The following is a 26178-nucleotide window of genomic DNA, read 5'->3' as shown; positions in this document are numbered from 1 at the left end:
GTCCCGTTCTAGAGAGGGACCCGCACCTATCTGACATTGATGGCATATTCTAGTGATATGCCATCAATGTCCCGCAGGCTGATACCCCATTAATGTCTAGTGTTAGGGCTCATTTACATATGCAAATGATCAGGCCAGTTATCAGGAACAAACACATGCATGAGCACTCGATCCCAATGAGTAGCCTGTGCAAATGTGCTGGCGATCACCCGACGAACAAGCATGTTTGTCGGCTTATTCTGTCGCTTATGTGGCACAGAAAATCATATCTGTCCGGCAACACATTACCCAGTGTACACAGGGACGTTCTGCCAACAAACCATGAAATTGTAATGAGCACGAATGATCCTAGTAACGATCATTCATCCGCAATGATTGCTGCTTCTATCTGCAGTCAAACGGGTAATGATTGAGAATAATCGGATGTAGTTAAGGCGATGATGTTACACAGGGTCCTATGTGGAGTTCATCCATGTGTTAAGGCAGTGGTCCATGCCCATCACCCTCCCACTGTCACTGGCAGGCACAGCCACCAAACCACTCACCAGTTCCCCTACTCCTTCATTCCAGTTGCCCGGACCCACCTGTCTTCTCCTCCTTCTTCTCAGCAGGCCCAGCCACTACCAGTGCCTCCTTCCTCCTTGTGCAGGCTGCGGCCTGCTTTCTGCTGGTGCTGCCTCTTACTGCCTGTAGGGTGCACGAACACTCCATCCAGCTCTTAAAGGGCCAGCATGTGTCCTAATCTTCTCCAGCCAGTGGCTGGTCACCCAGGGAATCTTTAGGCACCTTCCCCTGCCCAAGAAATAGGTTCTAGTTTGCTAGTATCCTGCAAAAGTGTGCTGACTATGTTTGCTGCTTGTGTACTGACTTCTGCCTGTTTCCTGGAATTGAACCATTACTGTCTGACCTGACTAATGCCCAATTTCCGTACTGACCCTGAGCTGCTTGCCTTGATTCACACTGTTTATTGGATTGCACATACTCTGCCTGCCTGGACCTCGGCCTGTTCCTGATAAAGTTTTTTCCTGAATCTTTGGTGCTCTACATTGGTGTCTTTGACCCCTGTGGGTGAGCTGTCAACCAAACAGAGACTACTCCAGGAGGCAGCGGCGTGGTGGTTCTCCTGCAGCAAAGCTCAGATCCCTATATAGGAGTTAAAGGATAAAGACCAGAGGACTACCAGGATAACGCCCTTTTGAGTAACCCCAACTCTAATCTGTTTGACATCATGTCACACCTACTTATCACAAATAGATCTAGTCCAGGCATCTCATTTATTCCACCCTGCCCTAAGAAATTTTAATATTTAATGTCAATTTAAAAATAACAGTTTCATATCTCAAGCATGTAAAGTCTCTGCAAGTACCTTCAGAGTTAGGGTCCATTCACACGTCCGTAGGGTATTGCGTATCCGCAATACACCCGGCCGGCACCCCCATACAACTGCCTATTCTTGTCCGCAATTGCGGACAAGAATAGGACATGTTCTATTTTTTTCCAGGGCCACGGATTGGAAGTTCGGGGCCGCTCTACGGAAATGCGGATGCGGACAGCACACTGTATGCTGTCCTCATCCATTACTACCCCATAGAGAATGAATGGGTCCGCACCCGTTCTGGATAATTTGCGGAACGGGTGAGGACACATTCTACAGATGTGTGAATGGACCTAAAATCTCCACCTGGTTGGAAGAATAACCCTTGTCTTTATGTATTCATATTCTTAAGTGACATAAATCTATCCTAATGTCATTTACTGTGAACGTCAACATTTCTTCTGACACATCAGGAATTGTGAATGTAGTGATCCTTCTAAAAAAAACAGTTGTGTTCAAAATAATAGCAGTGTGTTTAAAAAAGTGAATAAAGTTCAAAAGCCTTCTAATAGCTTTATTTTTCCATACACACAAATGCATTGGGAACACTACACATTCTATTCCAAATAAAAACATGAAGAAAAATATATCAAATTTGTGTTGTTCCTCAAAAATATAGCAGTGTTTGTATTCTTCTTTACCAACTCAAACATTCACTGTATAAACTGAAAAATGATTTTTCTTTCCTTTGAATCCCTTCACTAATATCTAGTTGTATAACCGCTGTTTCTGAGAACTGCTGGACGTCTGTGCTGCTCGGAGTCACCACCTTCTGGCTCCTGTGAACAGGTATTCCAGCCCAGGATGATTGGACTACATTCCACAGTTCTTCTCTATTTCTTGGTTTTGCCTCAGAAACTGCATTTTTGATGTCACCCCACAAGTTTTCTATTGGATTAAGATCCGGGGATTGGCCTGACCACTCCGTAACGTCAGTCTTGTTGGTCTGGAACCAAGATGTTGCACGTTTACTGGTGTGTTTGGGGTCGTTGTCTTGTTGGAACACCCATTTCAAGGGCATTTTCTGTTCAGCATAAGGCAGCATGACCTCTTCAAGTATTCTTATGTATTCAAACTGATCCATGATCCCTGGTATGTGATTAATAGGCCCAACATCGTAGTATGAAACACATCCCCATATCATGATGCTTGTCCACCATGCTTCACTGTCTTCACAGAGTACTGTGGCTGGAATTCAGTGTTTGGGGGTCGTCTGACAAACTGTCTCCGGCCACTAGACCCTAAAAGAACAATCTTACTTCCATCAGTCTACAAAATGTCTCTTCAGGCCGTCAATGTGCTCTTTGGCAGATTATAACCTCTTCAGCACATGTCTTTTTCCAACAGTGGGACTTTGCGGGGTCTTCTTGTAGATAGTTTGGCTTCACATAGGCCTCTTCTAATTGTAACAGTACTCACAGGTAACTTTAGACCTTCTTTGATCTTCCTGGAGCTGATTGTTGGCTGAGTCCGTGCCATTTTGTCTATTCTTCTATCCATTCGAATGGTAGTTTTTAGCTTTCTTCCAAGTCTTTCAGGATTTGGTTGCCATTTTAAAGCATTTGCGATCATTTTAGCTGAGCAGCCTATCATTTTCTGCACTTCTTTATATGTTTTCCCCTCTCCAATCAACCTTTTAATCAAGGTACGCTGTTCTTCTGAACAATGTCTGGAAATACCCATTTTCCTCTGAATTTTGGAGAGAAATGCACTGTAACCAGCATGTACAACATTTGCTGCCTTCCTTCCTTCCTTCCTTAAATAAGGGCAATAATTGCCACCTGTTTTTCAAAGAATGAATGACCTCACACTGCTATTATTTTGAACATGCCCCTTTCAATAAGTGATTGAATTACAGAGAATCAGCAGCATGTATGTCATGACTGTTGGGTCTGTTGGATTTCTATTACTCTACTACACCTGCTAGTAAATTATTTGCCATGTAGAAATATCATTTCTACCAAAAACAGTGATTGATCAGGTTAGTGACTGGCCTCAAATAACGTGCTCTTCAGCTGTGAGAGTGTCCTGATCATTACCTGCACGTCCATCCTGTAGACCACGGATGTTTAACCTGCTGCCCCCCAGCTGTTGCAAAACTACAACTCCCAGCATGCTCTAATATCTGTAGACTGTCCAGGCATGCCAGGAGATGTAGTTTTGCAACAGCTGGAGGGCCGCAGGTTAGGCATCCCTGCTGTAGAGCCTTCAGAAGAACTAGCTGCTGGCTGTTATGACTCTTATTGGAAAAATTGATCCTTGAACTGCAATCTGTTGCTAATCTCCTGAGTCTAAGGAACCTTCCCATTCTTCACTCTTAAAGGGGTTTTCTGGAATGAAATATTGATTACCTATCCTCAGGATTGGTCATCAATTTCTTATCAGAAAGTGGTCCAACTCCCAGTTTCCCCTGCTTGGATGAGCACTGCGACCTCTTCATAGTGTACCAAGCACAGCGCCATACATTGTACAGTGGCTGTGCTTGGTGTTGCATCTCAGTCCCATTGACTTGAATTGCGACTGAGCTGCAAAAGGGCCATGTGACCGATGGAGGGTGTATCACAGGCAGAGAAAAAGGTGCACACTTGCCTGAGCACCGCAGCCCCTTCCTAACAGCTGATCAGCGGGGATGCTGGTGTCACGGATGTTCCCGCGACAGGTGGCAGGAGATCGGTGAGACTGGCAACACGTGGTTTGATCTGACATGTTTTCCGTTTGGATCAAATGACGTCTGTGTTGTTTCTGGTGCTTGCCTCACCTTCTTTCCCCAGGTGTGGCTATTAGGCTCATTTAACCCTCTCTATTTATTGTTGTTTCTCCCACTATGCTATGTGGTTTATAGCTTCAGTTTGAGTTGTGGATAGCTGGTGTGTGGATCTCAGCTGAGTTCCTGGTGCTGCCATAGTCACTTTAAGTTAAGTGTTTTCTTCCCTTTTGTATTTTGTTTAGGTTATTTTGTGTGTTGCATTTCCCTGTCATTTGTATTAAGGCCTGAGGGAGACTCCTGTTCGTCCTTCCTTTTGGAGGAATAGGTTGTCTCAGTCCTGACATTAGTACCAGGGTCCTATAGGGTGAGTTAGGACATTAGGTATTCCTGTGTATGAACTCACCTACCTCTGGGGTCTGTTCATACTGGTAGTTAGTCAGGACTTTGATTAGGGTTTTACTAGGAGGTGTCCATCTCTGGGAGTCGAACTCCCACTGATCTGATATTGATGACCTATCCTGATGATAGACCATGAATATTTAAGTCTAAGAGTAACACTATAACCACCACAAGCATAGGTTTTCCCAGGTCACAGTCTTCAGATTAATCATAGCTTGGAGGTTGGTATGGTGCTAGAAACATCTGGAGCAGAAGCAAAGTAAGGAACGAAGCCTGGGGTTGTCACCAGGAAGTGGTCAGGATTATGAATATTATTACTTAGCTCTCCCCAGTGGTGGGTACAAGTATACAGAATGTGATCATTTAATTCCATGGAGCTCTATTTTTTTTTTTAAACTGAGCGTCAAACTACAGCAATAAGCATTGAATCGCCTTTGGCTGCTGACCGCTCATTGACTCCTGCTTATCATAGGTTGCAACTAGGGATGAGCAAATCAACTTCAGATGAAACATCCGAAGTCGATTCACATAATACTTTGTTTGAATACTGTGAAGTGAAAAAAAGGGGGTCAGTCAGCACATCCCATAGCACCGCAGTATTGCAAATGCTATACCAGCCAGTTAGAGATATTTGGCAAATCATTTTGTACAAAATTATCTGAGCCCGTCTGCCGAACGTCAAGGCAATCTCTAGTTAGACGGGTTCCTAACACTATATACCTGTTATGTGCCAAGGCGGCTAACATACATTCAGAAGGTATAGGTTCCACTTACATGCTGGGCCCACCTGGATTTCTGTCATTATCGGTGCCACAATGGCCTCCATTGAATCCAGGGAAGACATGAACCAGCATGCACGCTGGGCCCACTCCACACCACCCCCGGCGCCACACGGTCACCAAGGACTGCAATGAGAGTCCACACACTATCTCTCTCCTGGTGCCATATGGTTTCAGTGAGTGAGGGGGAGTGGGCCAAGCTATATACTAACATTGATTAAAATCAACCTGTGAGACAAACGAGCTGGTCAGGAGTGCACGACTAAAGAGGCAGCCACGCCTCCAGCATACTGTGAAGTGAAAAAAAGGGGGTCAGTCAGCACATCCCATAGCACCGCAGTATTGCAAATGCTATACCAGCCAGTTAGAGATATTTGGCAAATCATTTTGTACAAAATTATCTGAGCCCGTCTGCCGAATGTCAAGGCAATCTCTAGTTAGACGGGTTCCTAACACTATATACCTGTTATGTGCCAAGGCGGCTAACATACATTCAGAAGGTATAGGTTCCACTTACATGCTGGGCCCACCTGGATTTCTGTCATTATCGGTGCCACAATGGCCTCCATTGAATCCAGGGAAGACATGAACCAGCATGCACGCTGGGCTGCCTCTTTAGTCGTGCACTCCTAACCAGCTCGTTTGTCTCACAGGTTGATTTTAATCAGTGTTAGTATATAGCTTGGCCCACTCCCCCTCACTCACTGAAACCATATGGCACCAGGAGAGAGATAGTGTGTGGACTCTCATTGCAGTCCTTGGTGACCATGTGGCGCCGGGGGTGGTGTGGAGTGGGCCCAGCGTGCATGCTGGTCCATGTCTTCCCTGGATTCAATGGAGGCCATATTGGCACCGAAAATGACAGAAATTCAGGTGAGCCCAGCATGTGAGTGGAACCTATACCTTCTGAATTGTATGTTAGCCGCCATGGCACACAACAGGTATATAGTGTTAGGAACCCGTCTAACTAGAGATTGCCTTGACGTTCGGCAGACGGGCTCAGATAATTTTGTACAAAATGATTTGCCAAATATCTCTAACTGGCTGGTATAGCATTTGCAATAATGCGGTGCTATGGGATGTGCTGACTGACCCCCCCTTTTTTTTACTTCATAGTAAGCTGGAGGCGTGGCTGCCTCTTTAGTCGTGCACTCCTAACCAGCTCGTTTGTCTCACAGGTTGATTTTAATCAGTGTTAGTATATAGCTTGGCCCACTCCCCCTCACTCACTGAAACCATATGGCACCAGGAGAGAGATAGTGTGTGGACTCTCATTGCAGTCCTTGGTGACCATGTGGCGCCGGGGGTGGTGTGGAGTGGGCCCAGCGTGCATGCTGGTCCATGTCTTCCCTGGATTCAATGGAGGCCATATTGGCACCGAAAATGACAGAAATTCAGGTGAGCCCAGCATGTGAGTGGAACCTATACCTTCTGAATTGTATGTTAGCCGCCATGGCACACAACAGGTATATAGTGTTAGGAACCCGTCTAACTAGAGATTGCCTTGACGTTCGGCAGACGGGCTCAGATAATTTTGTACAAAATGATTTGCCAAATATCTCTAACTGGCTGGTATAGCATTTGCAATAATGCGGTGCTATGGGATGTGCTGACTGACCCCCCCTTTTTTTTGTTTGAATACTATCTGCTGAGATGAGCCGAAGTTATTACTTCGCAAAGTCTCGCGAGACTTCGCATTGTAACTTCATAAATAAATTTCTACTGTAAAAAAAAACATTTTCCGAACTCGGGTTTGGTTCCAAGGTACCACATGATTTTGGTCTTGACACAGATGTAAAAATTAGGCAGAAAAAAAAGCTACATTTCTAAAGTTTCGTTGGGCCACCAGACCCTGTATTGTCTAAAGGGCTGTCTTCTGCAATCACATGTATTGCTCTGGTCTGTAAACTGTAATTATCGCCCCCTATTATCATGAAACAGGCAAGTAAAACGTCCTGCTTTAACAAACATTGTGCTAAGGATACATTAAATGTTCAAGGGAAGATCTATTTTAGTAGTTTGAAACAAAGCCTTTAATTACCAGTGAGAATTCCTGAAGTAAGTGTTAATCTACCGAGCGCTTGTCGTTTGTATTGTTCTCTATTGTCTGTTACTTGCGGAGACAGATGCTAATTGCAATCATATTTCTCGGGCCGCAGATGTGACTGCGCCGTCCAGATGGACTATCATGTGTCAGCGCAGGATACAGAGATGCAGTCCTCATAAATCACTCCACTCATCTCTATTGAAATGAATCGGTGCTGCCAAAATCTATATAGCAATGACAGTCAGAGGCGTAGCCATAGGGAGCACAGAGGTTGCCATTGCGACTGAGTCCTGGTCAGTTGCATACATAGAAAAGTGGAGGCCCTATAGCAAAAAATTAAAAAATTGACCACCTCAAAAAGTCCAAATGGCCTGTTCTTTGTTTCTCCGTCTACCTAATTTTCATGACCATTGGCCCCAAATTCTCCACCTGTTGATTGCTATTAATACAGTTTCTATGGTGAAGGAAGTCCAACATAAATTCCCACCTACCAAAGCTGTGCTCACTTTTTTTAAGGACCCTAAAGCAGCCATGGGTTTTGCCTCTATGGTATGTACAACCTTAGCTATGGTGACTAAAGAGGCTCAAAGACCTTTCTGGCCAACGGAAGGACAGCTGGGCACCCCCATCTTCCCCCATTTAAATTGAACGGCAATTAGCTGTTGGACTGGCGGATAGCCAAATACAGCACCACCCCCAACCAAAATATACCTATGCCCTGTCCTGTAGATAAGTGTTGTTTGGAAGAAAAGCCCTTCAAGGATTTTGCAATCCAGGTGTTAAGCTTTTGCTAATCAAATTTAAAATGGTGCTAAACAGGGTTAGTAAGTTATTTAACCGCTCTGGGACTACCAAAACTTTCCAATACGCATATAAAAGGGGGTAGTAAAGATTATAAAACTTAGCTTTTAATCAAATTAATATAAAATTGCATAAAGCAGGGGCCTAACAGGCAAACAATAATATGTGTATACCAGGCAACCTGCGCCACAGACCAGCAAAGGTGCCCTCAAGTTTAGAAAATACTGGGGTAGATAAACAACAACTCCACAGTCCTGGAGCAGGTGATACTGGTAATAAATTGGAATGGTCTTACCGGTTAGTAGAGGTTGCTTGAAGTCTTCCAATGGTAGGTAATCCAATACTCCTACTATGAAAAGGACCAGTACCAGAGTATTCGCTTGACCTAGTATGCCCCGTCAGGACTAGTACACCCTAATGACCTCCTAAATAAGGAGTCATTGCCCTGACAAGGGCGGCCCCGTCCAGAACCTCTCCCTGTTATGGCGGCCGTGGACGTCCCTACCTGGGGATGGTGATTATAATCCCTAAAGGTAGACGTGAGCACGCATACAGGATCGCTTCCCAGTAGCTGGACTGCTGTTGCAAGCTCCCAGCATTGTAGTGAGTTTTCCATGCCCCCCCCCCCCCCCCCCCCCCAGGGGAATACAATAACTGGCTCCCCCTTCTGCTATATGGTTGGGTATTTACCTCACCCCTCCATTGTCCCCATGCTTGACATTAGCATATCACTCTGTCCTCCCCTCTTGGTGTGTCTTTGACAAATTGAGCCCCTAATAAGGCAGACACATCTAGGCAATCTGGGGCATAAAATAATCGATGAAGCACGTAGGTTCACTTTTTTAGCTCAAACTTACCTTTAGGGATTATAATCGCCATCCCAGGTAGGGACGTCCAGGGCCTCCATAACAAGGAGAGGTTCCGGACGGGCCACCCTTGTCAGGGAGATGACTCTTTATTTAGGAGGTCATTAGGGTGTACTAGTCCTGACCGGGGGCATACTGTCAGGAGTACTTGTCCTGGCCCCATTCTTAGTTGGAGAATTGTTTGGTGGATTATCTACCATTGGAGGACTTCAGGAAACCTCTACTAACCGTTAAGACCATTCCAATTTATTACCGGTATCACCGGCTCCGGGACTGTAGTTATCTACCCCATAACTTGAGGTTATCTTTGCTGGTTTGTGGCGCAGGTTGCCTGGTGTACACACACTATTGTCTGTTTAGTTATGTTAGGTCCCTGCTTTATGCAATTTTAGCTTTGTTTCATTAAAAGCTAAGTTTTATAATCTTTACTACCCCCTTATATCTGCTTAAGCTTTTGCTAGAACACATTTAATATGCTGGATTGCCAATGGTGTAGACAAAAATTTCTTAATTAAGGAGTCTTAAAGGGGCTATTTTGTTAGAAGAGTCATCAAAAATATGGTGATTAGAGGGTGACTCAAATGGTTATTATTTAAGATCCCCCATTGTTAAAGATAGAGCAGGGGAAGCTGCGGAGAGTTGTCATTTATTTATTCAAACCTCTGCTCTTTGTGAGTCTAGTGGGGGGGGGGGGGGTCTTATCAGTCATTGACAGCTAGGTCTGTATGCCTAGTCCTACAAGAAAGGATTAGAACCGCCCACTGGACTCCTAAGCCCAGAATTAGCAGAAATTTAAATGAATTAATTACAAATTATGCAGACTCTTTCCCTCCAAAGCCATAAATCAGTCAGCTCAGCTCCTCCTGCTCTATAACATGCTGCCTGCAGAGTGGACTGCGTTTTAAAGGAGATGTGAGTCATTTTAGTGTAGGGCTCATTTATTTTTAAATAGGACCTCTCCCCTCTCCTGACATGCCTGTTTTAATAGCTTCATGCATTCCCCATGTAATAACAATTCTGGAGCTTCTATTCCTATGACTCTATGTTTTGCCATTCCTTTATTATTTCTACTAGAAGTTATTAATGAATTGCTAGCAGTCTGCAGTAAGGGTACAGAGGGGAGGTAACAAGTTGGGAATATGCAACTGCACAGTTTGAAAACGGCAGCACTGATTGGATAGAGTCAGTCTGTGCAGGTACACGCCCCTAACTGGTTACCTCCCCTCTGTACCCTTACTGCAGACTGGCAGCAGTTCATTCATAACTTCTAGTAGAAATAATAAAGGAATGGGACAACATAGAGCCATAAGAATAAATGCTCCAGAATTGTTATGACATGAGGAAGGCATGAAGCTATTAAAACAGGCACTTCAGGAGAGGCGACAGGTCCTCTTTAAGGTTTGTAGAGCGTTGTTGCATCGTGTGTTTGCTTTTTTAGGATTTATAGTGGCAGCCATATTGGTTACTACCCAGAAATGGATGGACATACATAAGAAACCACTTATATGAAATTAAATAACTTAGGTCAAAACTACCATTAAGACTCCTGTTTTCTGGGATTTTTGGAGGGAGAAGGGATGGAATGTGACATTTCTATTCTGCATTATCTTCCTGAATGTGCAGTACACATCAACATTTCCTATGTAAACAGGTGATTAAAGATAAAAAGCCATAAAAAACAATGCAAAGTAAAAGTATATTGTGGTATTTGTTTTTAAAGGTTATCATCGTCTACCAAACCCTAGCAAACGTATGTGGATCTCTTATCTAAAGTGTCGAAGGAGCAGAATGAATTACCGGCGTCCTCACACCGCAGGGTCTGATTTGATTCTGATGTAGATCACCTATTGCTGTAATTAAATAATCTGTTAGTGGTGTGAACTACAGCGAATACCTTCTCACATGGATAAATATTTAATTGGTTTTATCGGGTTGATGAAATGATGCAGAATCTGAGGAGACAACTTCAGTTGATATGATACCTTGTACCATGTTTGAACCCCATGATACAGCAATATATACATTATATAATCTATATGAAAAATTGGGTAACTTTGTAAATACTTTACATTACTGAATTATTGTGTATAGCATACTCCAGAGCTGCATTCTCAATTCTGCTGGATTTCTTTAGGCTTATTGTCAGATCCTCCCTATTAAAGGGGTTATCCAATTTCTCAACCCCCACCCCACCCACACACATATACTGGGCCACTCACCAGTAATACACTTGCACACTTACCCCGCTCCTGGTCCCCGCACCACCGCTGCTGCTTCTTCCTGCACACAGATGAAAACACCCGGTGTCGGGGGGAAGCAGCCAGGTGGGGACAAGGACGAGCCTCCCTAGCATCGCGGGTGACACTAGGGAGGCCCCAGCACCGGATGTTTTCATACTTGTGCAGGGAGAAGCAGCAGCGGTGGTACGGGGACCAGGAGCACCGCCGGGAGCGGGGCAAGTATATTACTGGTGAGGGGCCCCGCATATGTGGGGGATTTTGAGAAACTGGATAACCCCTTTAAATAATGTGAGCTATTATAACGTGGGGGCACATTATTGCTATTACTGTATTACTGCATATTCAGATATATACTGTATACATGACTTTACAGTATATAGTGTAAATACTTCACATGGCTACCCCAAATAGAAATCATCAGAGCAAACTCTGTGAAGGCATTGAACCATCAAGGAATGTTGGGAGACTTCAGACTGAAGCTTGTAGAATTGTGAATGTAGCTCTGGAGTACAGACTCTGTGTAGGTATTCATCTATCAAGCGATGCTTGATTTCTGCTCTGAAGCCTGTAATATGGTGAATGCAACTCCTCTGGAGTACATGCTTTGTGTAGACATCGAATCATCAAGGAATGCTGGGAGATTTTAGCTCTGAAGCCTGTAAAATGGTGAATGCAACTCCTCTGGAGTACACGCTTTGTGTAGACATTGAATCATCAAGGAATGGTGGGAGATTTCTGCTCTGAAGCCTGTAATATGGTGAATGCAACTCCTCTGGAGTACATGCTTTGTGTAGACATCGAATCATCAAGGAATGCTGGGAGACTTCAGCTCTGAAGCCTGTAAAATGGTGAATGCAACTCTGGAGTACACACTTTGTGTAGTCATTGAATCATCAAGGAATATTAGGAGATTTTAGCTCGGAGGCCTTTAAAATGGTGACTGCAGCTCTGGAGTACATGCTCTGTGTAGGCATTGAATCATCAAGGATTGCTGGGAGATTTCAGCTCTGAAGCCTGTAGACTTGTGAATGTAGCTTCAGAAAATAATACAGGCTATAACTCAGAATTAGAACAAGATAAGTAATGTTATGTGAAGAAGGGGTCTGATGTGTCTGTACAGCCCTATGGAATATGTTAGCGCTCTATAGTCTACAGGATAATACACTTGTGCTGATGTCTCTACGTTTCGAAGCCGGGTTATTATATGTTTCACCCGTTTGCGCTGTGCTTTTATGTATTCTTATAACGACTCCAGTTCCTAAGAATAGTAATTCTCCATCTCTCCGCTGCTCCCCAGCTGTGTCAAGAAGGTAACTGGGAGACCCTTGTGCAGAGATAATGATTTCTAGATGAACATCACTCACAACAGGAGAACAGCAGAAGCCATTTATCATTGAAGCCTGTAAAGTGCCGGAGGCTGCACAGAACATCATTACACCAAGTTACTTTGCATGTGTTCGGATGGTACAGTGTGTCAGTGCATGGAAGAGTCACTGTCTAGGTGGCAAGAGGTTTTTTCCCAACCCTGTAGCTCTGCAGCTGTTGCCAAACTACGACTCCCAACATGCAGCCATCCTGTTTATAGCCTGTGTTATACTCCAGAGCTGCATTCACAATTCTACAGGCTTCAGAGCTGAAATCTGACAGCGTGTTTTTTTTATTTATTTTTAGCTGGTTCAGTGTCTTCACAGAGATTGTTCTGGTAGTTTCCTTTTTGGCGGTAGCCAAGAGCCAAGTAAAAAAAAATAATTCACCAGACACTGTACAATAATCTCATGTCAGGAAACACTAACTGTCCCCCAGCATTGGAGGAGCACAGAGAAGTTGTTAGGGGTGTGCCTGAAAACAAGCTGGTTGATTGTTTCCAAGGAAGGTCATCAGAATTATGATTACAGCTCTAAGGTAAAATGGAAGCATACTTACCTGCTCCTTGTCACTCGGTACCTGCTCCTTTGCTCCATGACCTCAGCTGCCTTGCTTGGGTTCCCCACTATCAACATCTGCTGTAACACCGCTGCCGCCAATCACTGTCCACAGCAGTGACCTGCTCCCCTTGCACATCAGGTTGGTCACTTGACGCAGGTCCCCCGCAGGTCGCTGCTGCGGCCAGTGATTGACTGCAGCGAAGGCACAGACAGAAATCCCACGGAAGCACTCCATAGTGCACTACTTTTTGCGGTGCGGAGGCACGGACAGAAACCCCACAGAAGCACTCCGTAGTGTTTCCGTGGGGTTCCTTGCCTCCGTTCCACACCGACCTTCCGGATTACTGACCCATTCAATTGAATGGGTCGGCATCCGTGATGCGGGGTGCACACTGCCGGTGCCCGTGTATTGCGGACCCGCTGTTTGCGGGCTGCAATACTGACCCGGCCGCGTGCATGAGCCCTAAGGTACATGAAAAGGTTAATTGCTGCAAATGTCACATTGTGTCATCCGTAGTTTTACACAGGACTGCTTGTAAATGAGTTGTGTACTCCACCCTCAGATCTTTGGTGATTCATGTGTTTTATGTCTCTTTTTATGTTTTCCCCAGGATTTCATTGTGACTGTGGTCTTCTCCTTCATGTGGCTGGTCAGCTCTTCTGCCTGGGCTAAAGGACTCTCTGATGTTAAGGTGGCCGCAGATCCTGATGAAGTTCTGTTACTGATCTCTGCCTGCAAACAGCCTTCCAACAAGTGCATGGGACTGCGTAGTCCCGTCATGTCCAGTCTGAATACGTCAGTGGTAAGTGGGTTTCACATGACGGGAGGAGCGGGGAGGATGCTGGCGGCTTTGTTTCTTAGATCCATCACTGCAGTGACGCCGGGACCTGTGGATACAGAGTCTGGGACTTTAAAGGTCAAGTAAGATAATTAGATGTTTGCAAAATTTGGAACTAGGGGCAAAGTCTTGAGAACTTTAAGAAAAACCAAAAAGTGAGAAACATTTTGCAATACTACATATTATAGAAACTGGCATAACCTGATGATTACACAGAGATCAGCGGCGCCACCTAGAATATACTTATCTCTTCCTGTCATAGATCAATTTAAAATATGTTCTAACTACAGATGTCCTGCCATTCTGGGCTCTCTTTCACTTAAAACAATGTTTTTCAGCAGCTGCTGTAAATATGATGCAATTGTGTAGCCCAGCTGCTGCAGAACATCATAACACACACCTCAGCTGCTGCAGAACATCATAATACACACCTCAGCTGCTGCAGGACATCATAATACACACCTCAGCTGCTGCAGAACATCATAATACACACCTCAGCTGCTGCAGGACATCATAATACACACCTCAGCTGCTGCAGAACATCATAATACACACCTCAGCTGCTGCAGGACATCATAATACACACCTCAGCTGCTGCAGAACATCATAACACACACCTCAGCTGCTGCAGAACATTATAACACACACCTCAGCTGCTGCAGGACATCATAACACACACCTCAGCTGCTGCAGGACATCATAACACACACCTCAGCTGCTGCAGAACATCATAATACACTCCTCAGCTGCTGCAGAACATCATAACACACACCTCAGCTGCTGCAGGACATCATAATACACACCTCAGCTGCTGCAGAACCTCATAATACACACCTCAGCTGCTGCAGAACATCATAACACACACCTCAGCTGCTGCAGAACATCATAACACACACCTCAGCTGCTGCAGGACATCATAATACACACCTCAGCTGCTGCAGAACCTCATAGTATGCACCTCCTCTTATGCAGAACATCATAATACACCTCAGCTGCTGCAGAACCTCATAATACACACCTCAGCTGCTGCAGAACATCATAATACACACGTTAGCAGAATAACATAATAGACACCTGAGCCGCTGAAGAACATGTGATTATTTTAGATCATGCTGTGTTTTCTTCCCCATTCACATCCCAAGCGACATTTCAATAAATGTGCAATATTACTGAGACACGGGGACAACTGGGTGTTACCTATTGGGAGGGGGTCCCTGCATACTCTGATAATGTCCAATGAGAGTTAACACAGACTATGTAGAGAAACTGGAAGTTTGTTCCGCACTCAGATACAATCTATTGTACTTCATTTAGTCTTCAAACATATAGAAAAATAACAAATCTATTTCCGGTGAACAACCACCCTTAGTCATAGCATACAAAGTAAAAAAGGCAACGCGCTTAACTACCCTGGCAAACGGAAAACATTTGCTAGGGTACTTAAGCATCTTTTACTTTGTATGCTATGACTAAGGGTGGCTGTCCACCAGAAACGCGCAAGTGAAATTGTTTTGTAATTTTTCTATATGTTTCAAGACTAAACAAAGTCCTGAACAAACTTCTATTTGCCGTATATCAACTGGGAGCCGACCCTGTGTTCGTGCACCAACATCGTGAATGGAGGTGAGCTGATTCAATCTGTACGTAGATAAACGCCCATCTCACATGGTCAATGGTAACACCCAGTTGTCCTCTTATTCTTATATCCCATGAGTTCTAACAGAGAAGCGACACAATATAGATCTCTAATTAAAGACGCTCCACAGTTGTGCAAGTATTTCCTAATACAGATACAGTATGTCAGGGGTAGACCCGACAGGTCCTCTTGAAGAGGACCTGCCCTCCAGAAGACCACGTGTAGGTGCAGTTGTAGATGTCCTTACGAGAGGCCTTTCCCTTTGCACAAACATCAGAAACAGTTCTAAATGTTATACAGGGTTTTAGTCAGGAAAAGGGAAGTTATCACCAAGAGCGGCGAACGGAGGAGCAATAAATCACACGGTGTCAAGGTTACCTAATTGCAATCCCCCCCAGAACACATACGGTCTGGAAATTTAATCTGCAAAGCATTTAAGATCACATTTTCTTGTGACACTCAATAATTTGAATATAAATGCCACTCGTGTGACAGATGTACCAGGGAGATGAATAATATATGAAGAAGTCACACACATCTTCATTTATCACCAAATTCAATTTTAACTTGAAAGGTGACACCGCTCGCCATCTCCGCAGGACGCCGCAAAGCCGATGAATGCTGTGTTTTATTGGGGCAATATCTCGCGGAGATGAAACATTCCAGGGCGGTGGGAACAAGAAGTAATGATCCTTCATATACATCTGCAGGTTCTTTCAGGGGGTCATTAGTATAGGAGTGCATGGGCGTCCGCGGGGGGGGGGGGGGGGAGGGGGAAAAAGTGCCCTGGAAATCTGTGAACTGAGTTCTGCCTCTGCTCTGCACTGCGCAGCGCCGCAGAGTGAGGAGCGGTATCTATCAGGAGCATGCACGCACCCTGATGAATCACCAGGGCCGGGCGCGCACGGCAGTACGAAGCTCCGCCCGGGAAAGACATTGCGGGGCCAGAGCAAGAAGAAGAGCCGCCCGCAGTGTGCCGGCCGCTTCAGGACGCCACAACCACAGGCAGCCTGAATGAATGAGCGAGAGCGACACTAACACAGTGAGTGACAGTCAGTGTCACAGACCAGTCAGTGTGACAGTACTCCCTGAGTGTTAGGTGTGGGGTGACCAGGCGGTATATGAAGGGGCAGTACTGCCTGGTATTATATGGACAGCAGATATGGCATCCTCTGGGCAGTACTGTCTATGGTCAATTCACCCTTCACCAGCACCCTGACTGCCACCTGCTTGGCTATCAGTGAGTAGACGTCAGTCAGTGTCACAGTCCCTGACCCTGAGTGTTAGCTGTGGGGTGAGTCACTGACAGCCAAGCAGCAGGCAGTGAAGTGCCATGTGAGCCAGGCCAAGCAGGTGAAGGATGACCATAGACCGTACTGCCCAGAGGATACCGCCTGCCCGCCTGGTCAGGGTGACCAGGCGGTATTGAAAGGGGTAATACTGGTGGTAGGCCTGGTGTTCTGCAGACCATCTGCTTGTAAGTTACATATGACAAAAGCCTGGAAGCGTTCAGGTACAGAACACAACATTTCATTTGTTGGCGACAAAATGCAAATGAACCAATTGCTGAGACTATAACAAAGGGGTGCAAAAATAATATCAAATTAAGGCCTCCTGCACACGACAGTATTTTTTCACGGTCCGCAAAACGGGGTTCCGTTGGTCCGTGATCCGTGACCGTTTTTTCGACCGTGGGTCTTCCTTGATTTTTGGAGGATCCACGGACATGAAAAAAAGGTCGTTTTGGTGTCCGCCTGGCCGTGCGGAGCCAAACGGATCCGTCCTGACTTACAATGCAAGTCAATGGGGACGGATCCGTTTGACGTTGACACAATATGGTGCAATTGCAAACGGATCCGTCCCCCATTGACTTTCAGTGTAAAGTCAGGAGTTAATATACCATAGGATCTGAGTTTTCTCCAATCCGATGGTATATTTTAACTTGAAGCGTCCCCATCACCATGGGAACGCCTCTATGTTAGAATATACCATCGGATTTGAGTTAGATCGTGAAACTCATATCCGACAGTATATTCTAACACAGAGGCGTTTCCATAGTGATGGGGACGCTTCAAGTTAGAATATCCTACGAACTGTGTACATGACTGCCCCCTGCTGCCTGGCAGCACCTGATCTCTTACAGGGGCTGTGATCAGCACAATTAACCCCTCAGGTGCCGCACCTGAAGGGGTTAATTGTGCTTATCATAGCCCCCTGTAAGAGATCAGGGGCTGCCAGGCAGCAGGGGGCAGACCCCCCTCCCTCCCCAGTTTGAATATCATTGGTGGCCAGTGTGCGCTCCCCCCCCCCGGCCCCCCCTCTATTGTTTTAATATCATTGGTGGCCAGTGTGCGGTCTCCCCTCTCCCCCCCCCCCCATCATTGATGGCAGCGGAGAGTTCCGATCGGAGTCACAGTTTAATCGCTGGGGCTCCGATCGGTAACCATGGCAACCAGGACACTACTGTAGTCCTGGTTGCCATGGTTACTTAGCAATATTAGAAGCATCATACTTACCTGCTGCGCTGTCTGTGACCGGCCGGGAGCTCCTCCTACTGGTAAGTGACAGGTCTGTGCGGCGCATTGCTTAATGATCTGTCACTTATCAGTAGGAGGAGCTCCCGGCCGGTCACAGACAGCGCAGCAGGTAAGTATGATGCTTCTAATATTGCTAAGTAACCATGGCAACCAGGACTACAGTAGTGTCCTGGTTGCCATGGTTACCGATCGGAGCCCCAGCGATTAAACTCCGATCGGGGGGGGGGGGGGGGGGCCGCACACTGGCCACCAACAATATTAAAACACTAGAGGGGGGGCCAGGGGGGGGGCGCACACTGGCCACCAATGATAATACAATAGAGGGAGGGAGGGGGGGCGGGGGGCCGCACACTGGCCACCAATGAAATTAATGTAAGTGATCGGGTGCTGCCAGGCAGCAGGGGGCAGTCATGTACACAGTTCTCAGTATATTCTAACTAGAAGCGTCCCCATCACTATGGGAACGCCTCTGTGTTAGAATATACTGTCGGTTCTGAGTTTTCACGAAGTGAAAACTCAGCTCTGAAAAAACTTTTATGCAGACGGATCTTCGGATCCGTCTGTATGAAAGTAACCTACGGCCACGGATCACGGACGCGGATGCCAATCTTGTGTGCATCTGTGTTCTTTCACGGACCCATTGACTTGGGGCACAGTGCCAGGGGGCGCAGATAATGGCCAGGGGCACAGACAAGGGCCAGGGATGGGGCACGGATAAGGGCCAGGGCCCAGGGGCACAGACAGGGGCCAGTGAGGCACAGACAGGAGCCAGGGAGGTGCAGACAGTGGCCTGGGAGCCACAGGCCAGGGCGGGCACAGAGAAGGCCCAGAGGGGCGCAGATAAGGGTCAAGTGTTGTGCTGAAAGAGCCAGGGAGGCACAGACAAGGGCCAGGTGCTGCACTGACAAGGGCAAGGGGGGCACACAGGCAGCGGGCACAGACATACCTGAAAAGCCCAGTGACTGATGTGCGCTGCTGTGCCGCTGCCGTGCTGCTCCTCTTGCCTGCTGGGCTGTTTCTCCCGCCTGCCGCTCCCTCCTCAGGTCAGGAAAGGAACTTGGTGGGCGGGCCTAATTAGAACAGCGCGCTGCCTGCTTGTACTGTCTTGATTCCTGCACTGACTCTGGCTGTAAGATGCACCGGGGGTGGGCAGAAGGATGATGATGGACAGGCCGGGCCCCCAATGTCGCCGGCACCGCACTGTATGTGAAGGGGCCTGGCCTGAAAAACTGTATTAAATAATCATGAAACACGCTGCCGGGCCCCTTGTCAGTCCACTGTCAGTGAATTATCCGGCTCACATACCTTCTGCTAATCCAAAAACCCCAAATCACAGCTTTGCCCAAAGCTCCCATATGTAGGTATGTATCTGAGGGGCACTGGCTGGGAAGGTGCCCAGGTAATGGACACAAACAAGCTCTATCTTACTCATGGTATATAGTTACAGGGATAGCAATCTGAATCTTTACCGCAGGAGACATAAAACTTAGTTACGACCCACATGATGGGGCTAAAAGTATACGACCAGTTTTAATGTCTCTTCGAATTTGGAAATGGCTGTCACCATATGTTGGCATAAAAGCATAACTTGCTCAGGTGCACATGGACAACCCTGTGAGATCCCAAAAGAGAAGGTTCCCCTTATAATTAAAACCACAGTATATGGGTAATCTTGTGTGTGACAAATATCGATGGTGCCTATGCCTAACAATCTCCATTGATTTACCATGGGGCCCATTGGCTTCTGTCGTGGCTTCTGTCCAATCTTCCTGAACCGCTGGTGGAGGTTTGGAATAGAATATCAAGTTTTTACATCATCCAGCCAAACCCCTCATCATGCTTTCATCAGTTACATCAGTTCAATAATACTTGTGATCTGCATATCAAAATTTCCAAAAGAACATTGATGACATCTTCCATGGGTAGCTCTTCACCACAGGATCTTGTTATAACATGAAGGAAACCTGCACACCATTACATATGCAATCCACTTTCCGGGAGACTTTAGGGCAGCAAACATGGCTCCTCCTGGCACCTGTACAAACTGCTGATCTACCTAAATGAATTTGTGCCTCTTTAGATGCCCTTAGTCAGTCCTTGTCAACAACCGTCTACAAAGGCTTTTCTCCTTCCATTATTCTCAGTTCACCTCCTCAGGAAACTGTTACCCTTTATCCAAAGTTTTGAGACATGTCTTGGATAATAACTAAGCCAGCACCTCATCTGCAGACAGTTGTTTTGGGTGATTGCCCCTCATTAGTGCAGAGCAGAAAGTACTGGCTTAACTTGGTGAGAGGCCTAGGTCAGGATTCAGGGGATACTATACTCTCCTTATGGAGAGCCCCTAATTGGCGTGAGGAGTCTTATAGGAGTTTTATAGGCCAGGTAATGCTCCTCTGGAATTCTGGGAAGAGTGTATGCAAATGAGCTCTTAACAAGCTCTGCCTCTAAAAGGTCAAACATTAAAGTGGTTGTCCTCTTCAAACAGCTGATCGGCGCGGATGCCAGGTGTTGGATCCCCGCCATTCAGATACTGATGACCTATCCTGAGGATTGGTCATCAACATATATGGCAGGACATCCCCTTTAACTTATAGGATAGCTGACTTACATCTGGCGGCATGAGAGGCAGAGCTTGTTAAGAGCTCATTTAAATATCATTGTCCCTGAATTCCAGAGGAGCGTTAACTGGCCGATTAGGCACTCTGCATGAGGATATATAGTTTCCGCCAAACCCTTTATCCAAACACTTTGCTCTTTCCATTATAATGGGATCATCTCCAAAGGAAACTGTTCCCCTTTTCTATGAGCCAAATTGAGAATAGGCGCAATTCCATGGTAAAGTTGGGGTCCACCAACACACCGATAAGACCAAGCCATTTCTCACGGAAAATTAAACAGAATTAGGTGAACATACACCTTAATAATGATCCAGTTTACTGATATTGTCCACAATATTGCATACATTATTTGTTTTCATTTATTGTTCATTTATAATTATTGATTGGTTGTTATACATGTATTTTTTGGAACATTTATGCAATTTGTAGCACATTTTAACCATATACTATATCTAAAAGTGAATTATTTCAAGTTTTTTTTAATTTTTTGGTTGTAAGCATGGTTGTGTGGTCGTTCATTACCCCCTTCATAGAAATCCAAATAACACTGGGCATCTCAAAGTTTTATGACTTGTGTTCAGTTATATCCTGTTAGACATCTTTCACAGCTATTTTCATTTTTCAGAGTTGTTTTTGCTCACACCATTATCCGATTTTACTTCTAGGTCTTTGGTTTTCTAAACTTTATTCTGTGGGCTGGAAACATCTGGTTTGTCTTCAAGGAGACGGGCTGGCATGCTTCAGGTCAAAGATATCCCCAAGAGCCAATGGAAAAACAGTCTGGTAGCCAGTCATTAAACCAAGGTGGATACAACCAAGATACCTATGGACCAACTCCACCATATACCCAGCAACAAGGAGGATTTGGACAACAACCCAATTTCGGACAACCAGGTGGACTTGGCCAGCAAAACTATAACCAGGCTCGATACAACCAAACAGGCCCAACATCTTTTGCCAATCAGATTTAACAGAAATTGAGAAAAATATGTTCCATCCCCAGTGACCAGACAGCTTGAGAAGATATGCTTGAATGGGAACGTTATGGTATATACGTGAGAGACTGCCAAACTGTTTCTTCTAGAGTTGAAGCAAACGCAGATGGTGGATCCTGCTCCTCTGATACATTAAGGAACTGGTGAAGATCTCTAGTGTATAAAATTACTGTGTTTGTGTGTATATCTGTAATCACATTTTGTATGATGTAGATGTTCTATTATGTGGCAAAAGTTACACATCTCACTGTACTAAGAATGGTATTGGTCACCCCAAAACCTGCATGCTACATCTTTCTTGACAGATGTGCGTTTGCTGTTAATTTTCTGTTTTATGCATAGTTCTGGGCATGATCATATGGTTTGGACACATATTGTTGCAATATAACTTAGAGTGACATGAGGTATAGTAGTCTGTATTCTGTACTGTAGCCATATGTTATGGTAACACTGTGCAAAAGTAAAAAAAATCTTTCTTGTAGTTTTTGGGATCCATCATCACGTGAAGCCTTCAAGGTGTTCCAACCACGATAATGGGATCTCTACATGAAGAGGCCTCCACATTGTAATCATGGTGAACATCAACTAACTTTGTGCACATGATAAAAGTTCTTACATTACCATAAATTTTTATATTCTTCACATTATATTTTAGGGATCAAAGTGACGTCTCGTACTGTTACTTGTAGCTTGTACAGACCTCTTTGTCACACTTTGTAGAGTAGTTGTGACCTCCTTAGTGTGTGTGTGTGTGTGTGAGATGAGGACCAAGTTACTGTGGTAAATGTTTACAACCTAAGGTTTAGTTCACTTTCCAGGTAATATACATATATACATAAGTTATGGTTGCTTGACAACTCTGTCATGTACACAATTTGTGGACTAGAGAAGAAGTCCTACAGGATAGTCACCCCATTCATTCATTAGAAATCAGGGGTTCCATAAATATAGTGGCAGGAAGAACCTGAGTGAAGTCACTCACATCTGCAATTCTATATGGGTAGACTCAGAAACGTAAGTAGCATGGGGAGAGAGAATCAGGTGGCGTGTCTTTCCTAGATGCGTGGGACTTGGTAGGGTGTCAAGTAGCTACTCTATCTTGGTCAAAGGATTTACAAACAGGGATAGGGCAGACTAAATCTTTGGCTGGCCATACACATTAGATGACATTTGCCAACCATCTAATGTTGTACTGATCCTCCCCTGACAGCAGATGCTGGTGGAAAGAAAGGTCAGCCATGTTGTAATTCTTCTGTTCTCACTGGACATAAGTTGACACCAAAGGTTTCCAGAAATGGCCTATTCCCCTCTTCAAGCGAAGCATGCCTGTGTACGGCGGGTCAGGAGCAATGACACTTCTTCGGCCGACAACTATCTGAAGTGTATAGCTAGACTTTGCCCCAAGTCAAAAGAAAGCCCAGCTATGGCTCAAGCCTCAGAGCTTGCCCAATTGCAAAGTCCTTTATGTAGATGACTAAAGCTAGATAAATGGGTCCTGCATTGACTTGTGCATCTAAGGCTATGTCCATGTCAATTATAGATGATTGCTGGGATTGTACTGATCCCTATGAATATATTGATGGCTCGATAAATGCTTGATCCTATGATACTCCTTGGGTTGGAGGTCCCTTTCTCTATGCTGAAGTCCCCATGACCCTGATACCTACTGTTCACCATTATAAGCCTATTTCACTCTGCCAAATCTCTCTCCACCAAGCAATCTGGGTGTTGGAACAAGCAGAAGCTGCATTAACAAGCTATATAATATGTTTTGCCCAACCTAGCACTCTGCTGGAAGGTGAGTGTGCTGTATTTCATTGCACGTCTTCATGCACCACTGAACTCCATCTATGACATACTAGAACCCTATATAGCGCCCTTTGGTCTTTGAATAATTGATGCTAAATAAACCTTAGGTGTATTTTTTACTGTAATCGATACAATACATTGCTAGTGCTGATCCTCAGAGCTGGATATTGATGTGTCTGATCTAGTAATACCTATAATACAGTATGTATGGAAAGTCAAGATATGTATCTGAGGGAATTATTATGGGCTAAAATGCGATCTGGTGTATTTTTGTGAACAATCCGGGTTTTAATATTGTCCATTGATTAAGGACCTCCAGTCGTAGATGGCCTGAGTATCGGGTTTATGTTATTTTATAATATATGTATCTATATTCATAAATTTTAGGTGATAAGAACGTATCAAAAGAAATAGTTTTTAACACTTTCCAAGAGTACTCTAGTCACTGTAATCTAATACCTAGTGCATTGATTCGTTGTACGTTTGGCTGTATTCTTGGCGGACTACAAGCACAAATTATGTAGTTATTACTATACACATATGATGTAAACAATGTATGGATCTAAGTGGACAATCTCTATTGTAATTGCATTTTTGCTCAAATAAAGTTGTTGCATAAAATGCACATGATGTTTTATGAGTTTATTCAATTATTATTGGTGTTTGAGATATTGTTGAGTCTAGAGACTGCACACTATATGGAGGGCACAGGGGGTACATGTTCCAGGACCTTCTACACCTTGGGGATTTTCGCTGCTGAAGTCTGACACATACACATATTGCAAAGTGTCCATTCATTGGTCTTAATCCAGTATCCAGAAAATACAACCTATGGCTTCAAAAGGAATCAGTGACATTACTGAAGCACTTCATAAAGAGTTGATTTGTTCAATTTGTATGGAGACTGATAACTTAATACCCAGAATCTTTGGGTAAAAGGAACATAGATTGAAATGAGGATTTCCGATCTCCAAGGTCCATAGTGATGACATGTTATATCTGCAAATCTTTTTTTATATATATATATATATATATATATATATATATGTATATATATATGTATATATATTTATTTATTTTTAATGTTATGTATTGCAACCAGTTTATCTATGTGTGGATGGCACAGTAAGGGTTAATAATCTTGGCTCAGGCCTTGTAGGAAACTGAATGGTGGCTTGCTCTAACCCCTGCCTTGTGGGTGTTCCAGGGAGCAGAGAGAGAAGGCAAAGCTGATGTGCTCCTTCTCCTCAGGCCCCAAAAGCTTCAGAGAATAACAGATCTCTGCACTATCTACAGAAAGAATAAGATAAAGGAGATTTTCCAATCTGCATGGCCAAGCACAGGAGTCAGCAAGGTAACCTGCTACTACAGCCATTCAGACTTTACTGCTGTGAGGGATACCTTTAAGACACCCTTCACACTTGGACACACCCTGGCCAGATGTGACTTCACAAACCTTGTATCCCACAGCCATTATTTCCAAGGTACTGTTGCCACCCATACATTCTACTGAGTTGGAACTATGTCTGCTATAGTTGGATGTACTACAACTCCCATTTTGCACTACAGTAAAAAGAGACGTATATTCTACTACTGGCCTAATATTATGACTCCTAAACCATTCGCTGGTCATTGCTCTCCATATGCCCTGCCTTGCACCTTTAAAAACGCTCAAAGTCACAGGCACTCTTACTATTATGAGGCAGGAGCCCCAGAACCAGAATGTGCTTCAGGAGAGAAAAGGGTGCACCTTCCTTTCACTGGACAGCACTAGAGAGCAATGATATAAGGAAAGCCACTCTGGTTGACTGTGACAGCCAGAGCCACTACTTCTCCCATCCTCCACTCTGGCTCCTCCTGGGACACATAAGATTATTGCAGCCAAACAGTGGCCACATTCATGACAACAGGAACTGCAGGGACACATGAGACCAGTGGTAAGTGATCATGACGTACAAACAGTAGCCACATCCGTCATAACAAAAATTGCAGGGGACACTTGAGGCCATTGAGACTACTGGTGAGTGACTATGGTGGCGAAACATTGCCCACATTCATGACAACAGAAACTGGACGGGATACATGAGACAAGTGTGACCACTAGTGAGTGACTATGGTGGCCAAACACACATGAGACCAAAGGTGAGTGACCCAGCAGATGCCATAGGGAAGCTATCAGATTATTACTGCTTCCCCTTAGCCCGTAGTGCCCAAAAATACCAGACATGGATGTGGCTGGTCATACTTTGGAGTTTTATATATTGTCACCTTTGGTCCCAATGGCTATATAGAAAAAAAGTAGTCTATAGTTAAAATAAGTTTTATGTGGAATTATCACATGGAGCTTTTCTTGTGATCTGAAATCATCATCATGGTTCTGAAATTAAAACTGGAGCCATAAATGGATCAGGTGTCTGCTTCCATTTTGTAGCATGTACTGGTAGAAATTAACCAATGAAATATACTCATGGTAGTTCTTAGCGACTTCTGCACTTTTTTCCTTCAATTTCTTCTACATCACTATGCACGCTTATAAAGTTCGACTATTACTTCTAGAGTTTGTCCAACCAATATTTTTTATTTTTATATAGGCTCAGGAGGC

General features: G+C 44.7%; 1 protein-coding gene across 1 annotated transcript in view; it reads left to right on the top strand.

Annotated features, from left to right (window-relative positions):
* The window catches only part of SYNPR (synaptoporin), a gene marked incomplete at its 5' end in the record, with an annotated part of 53955 nt that extends 32189 nt beyond the window's left edge, over positions 1-21766 (top strand). The window contains 2 exons of the mRNA XM_040408722.1: positions 13751-13942; positions 21438-21766. Coding sequence (XP_040264656.1) covers positions 13751-13942; positions 21438-21743 — 498 coding nt within the window. The remainder of the gene's footprint in view (positions 1-13750; positions 13943-21437) is intronic.
* Between the last annotated feature and the right edge of the window lie 4412 nt (positions 21767-26178).

This window comes from Bufo bufo, chromosome 9, assembly GCF_905171765.1.
Source record: "Bufo bufo chromosome 9, aBufBuf1.1, whole genome shotgun sequence".
Classification (NCBI taxonomy): Eukaryota; Metazoa; Chordata; class Amphibia; order Anura; family Bufonidae; genus Bufo; species Bufo bufo.
This window is presented reverse-complemented; position numbering and strand designations above follow the sequence as displayed.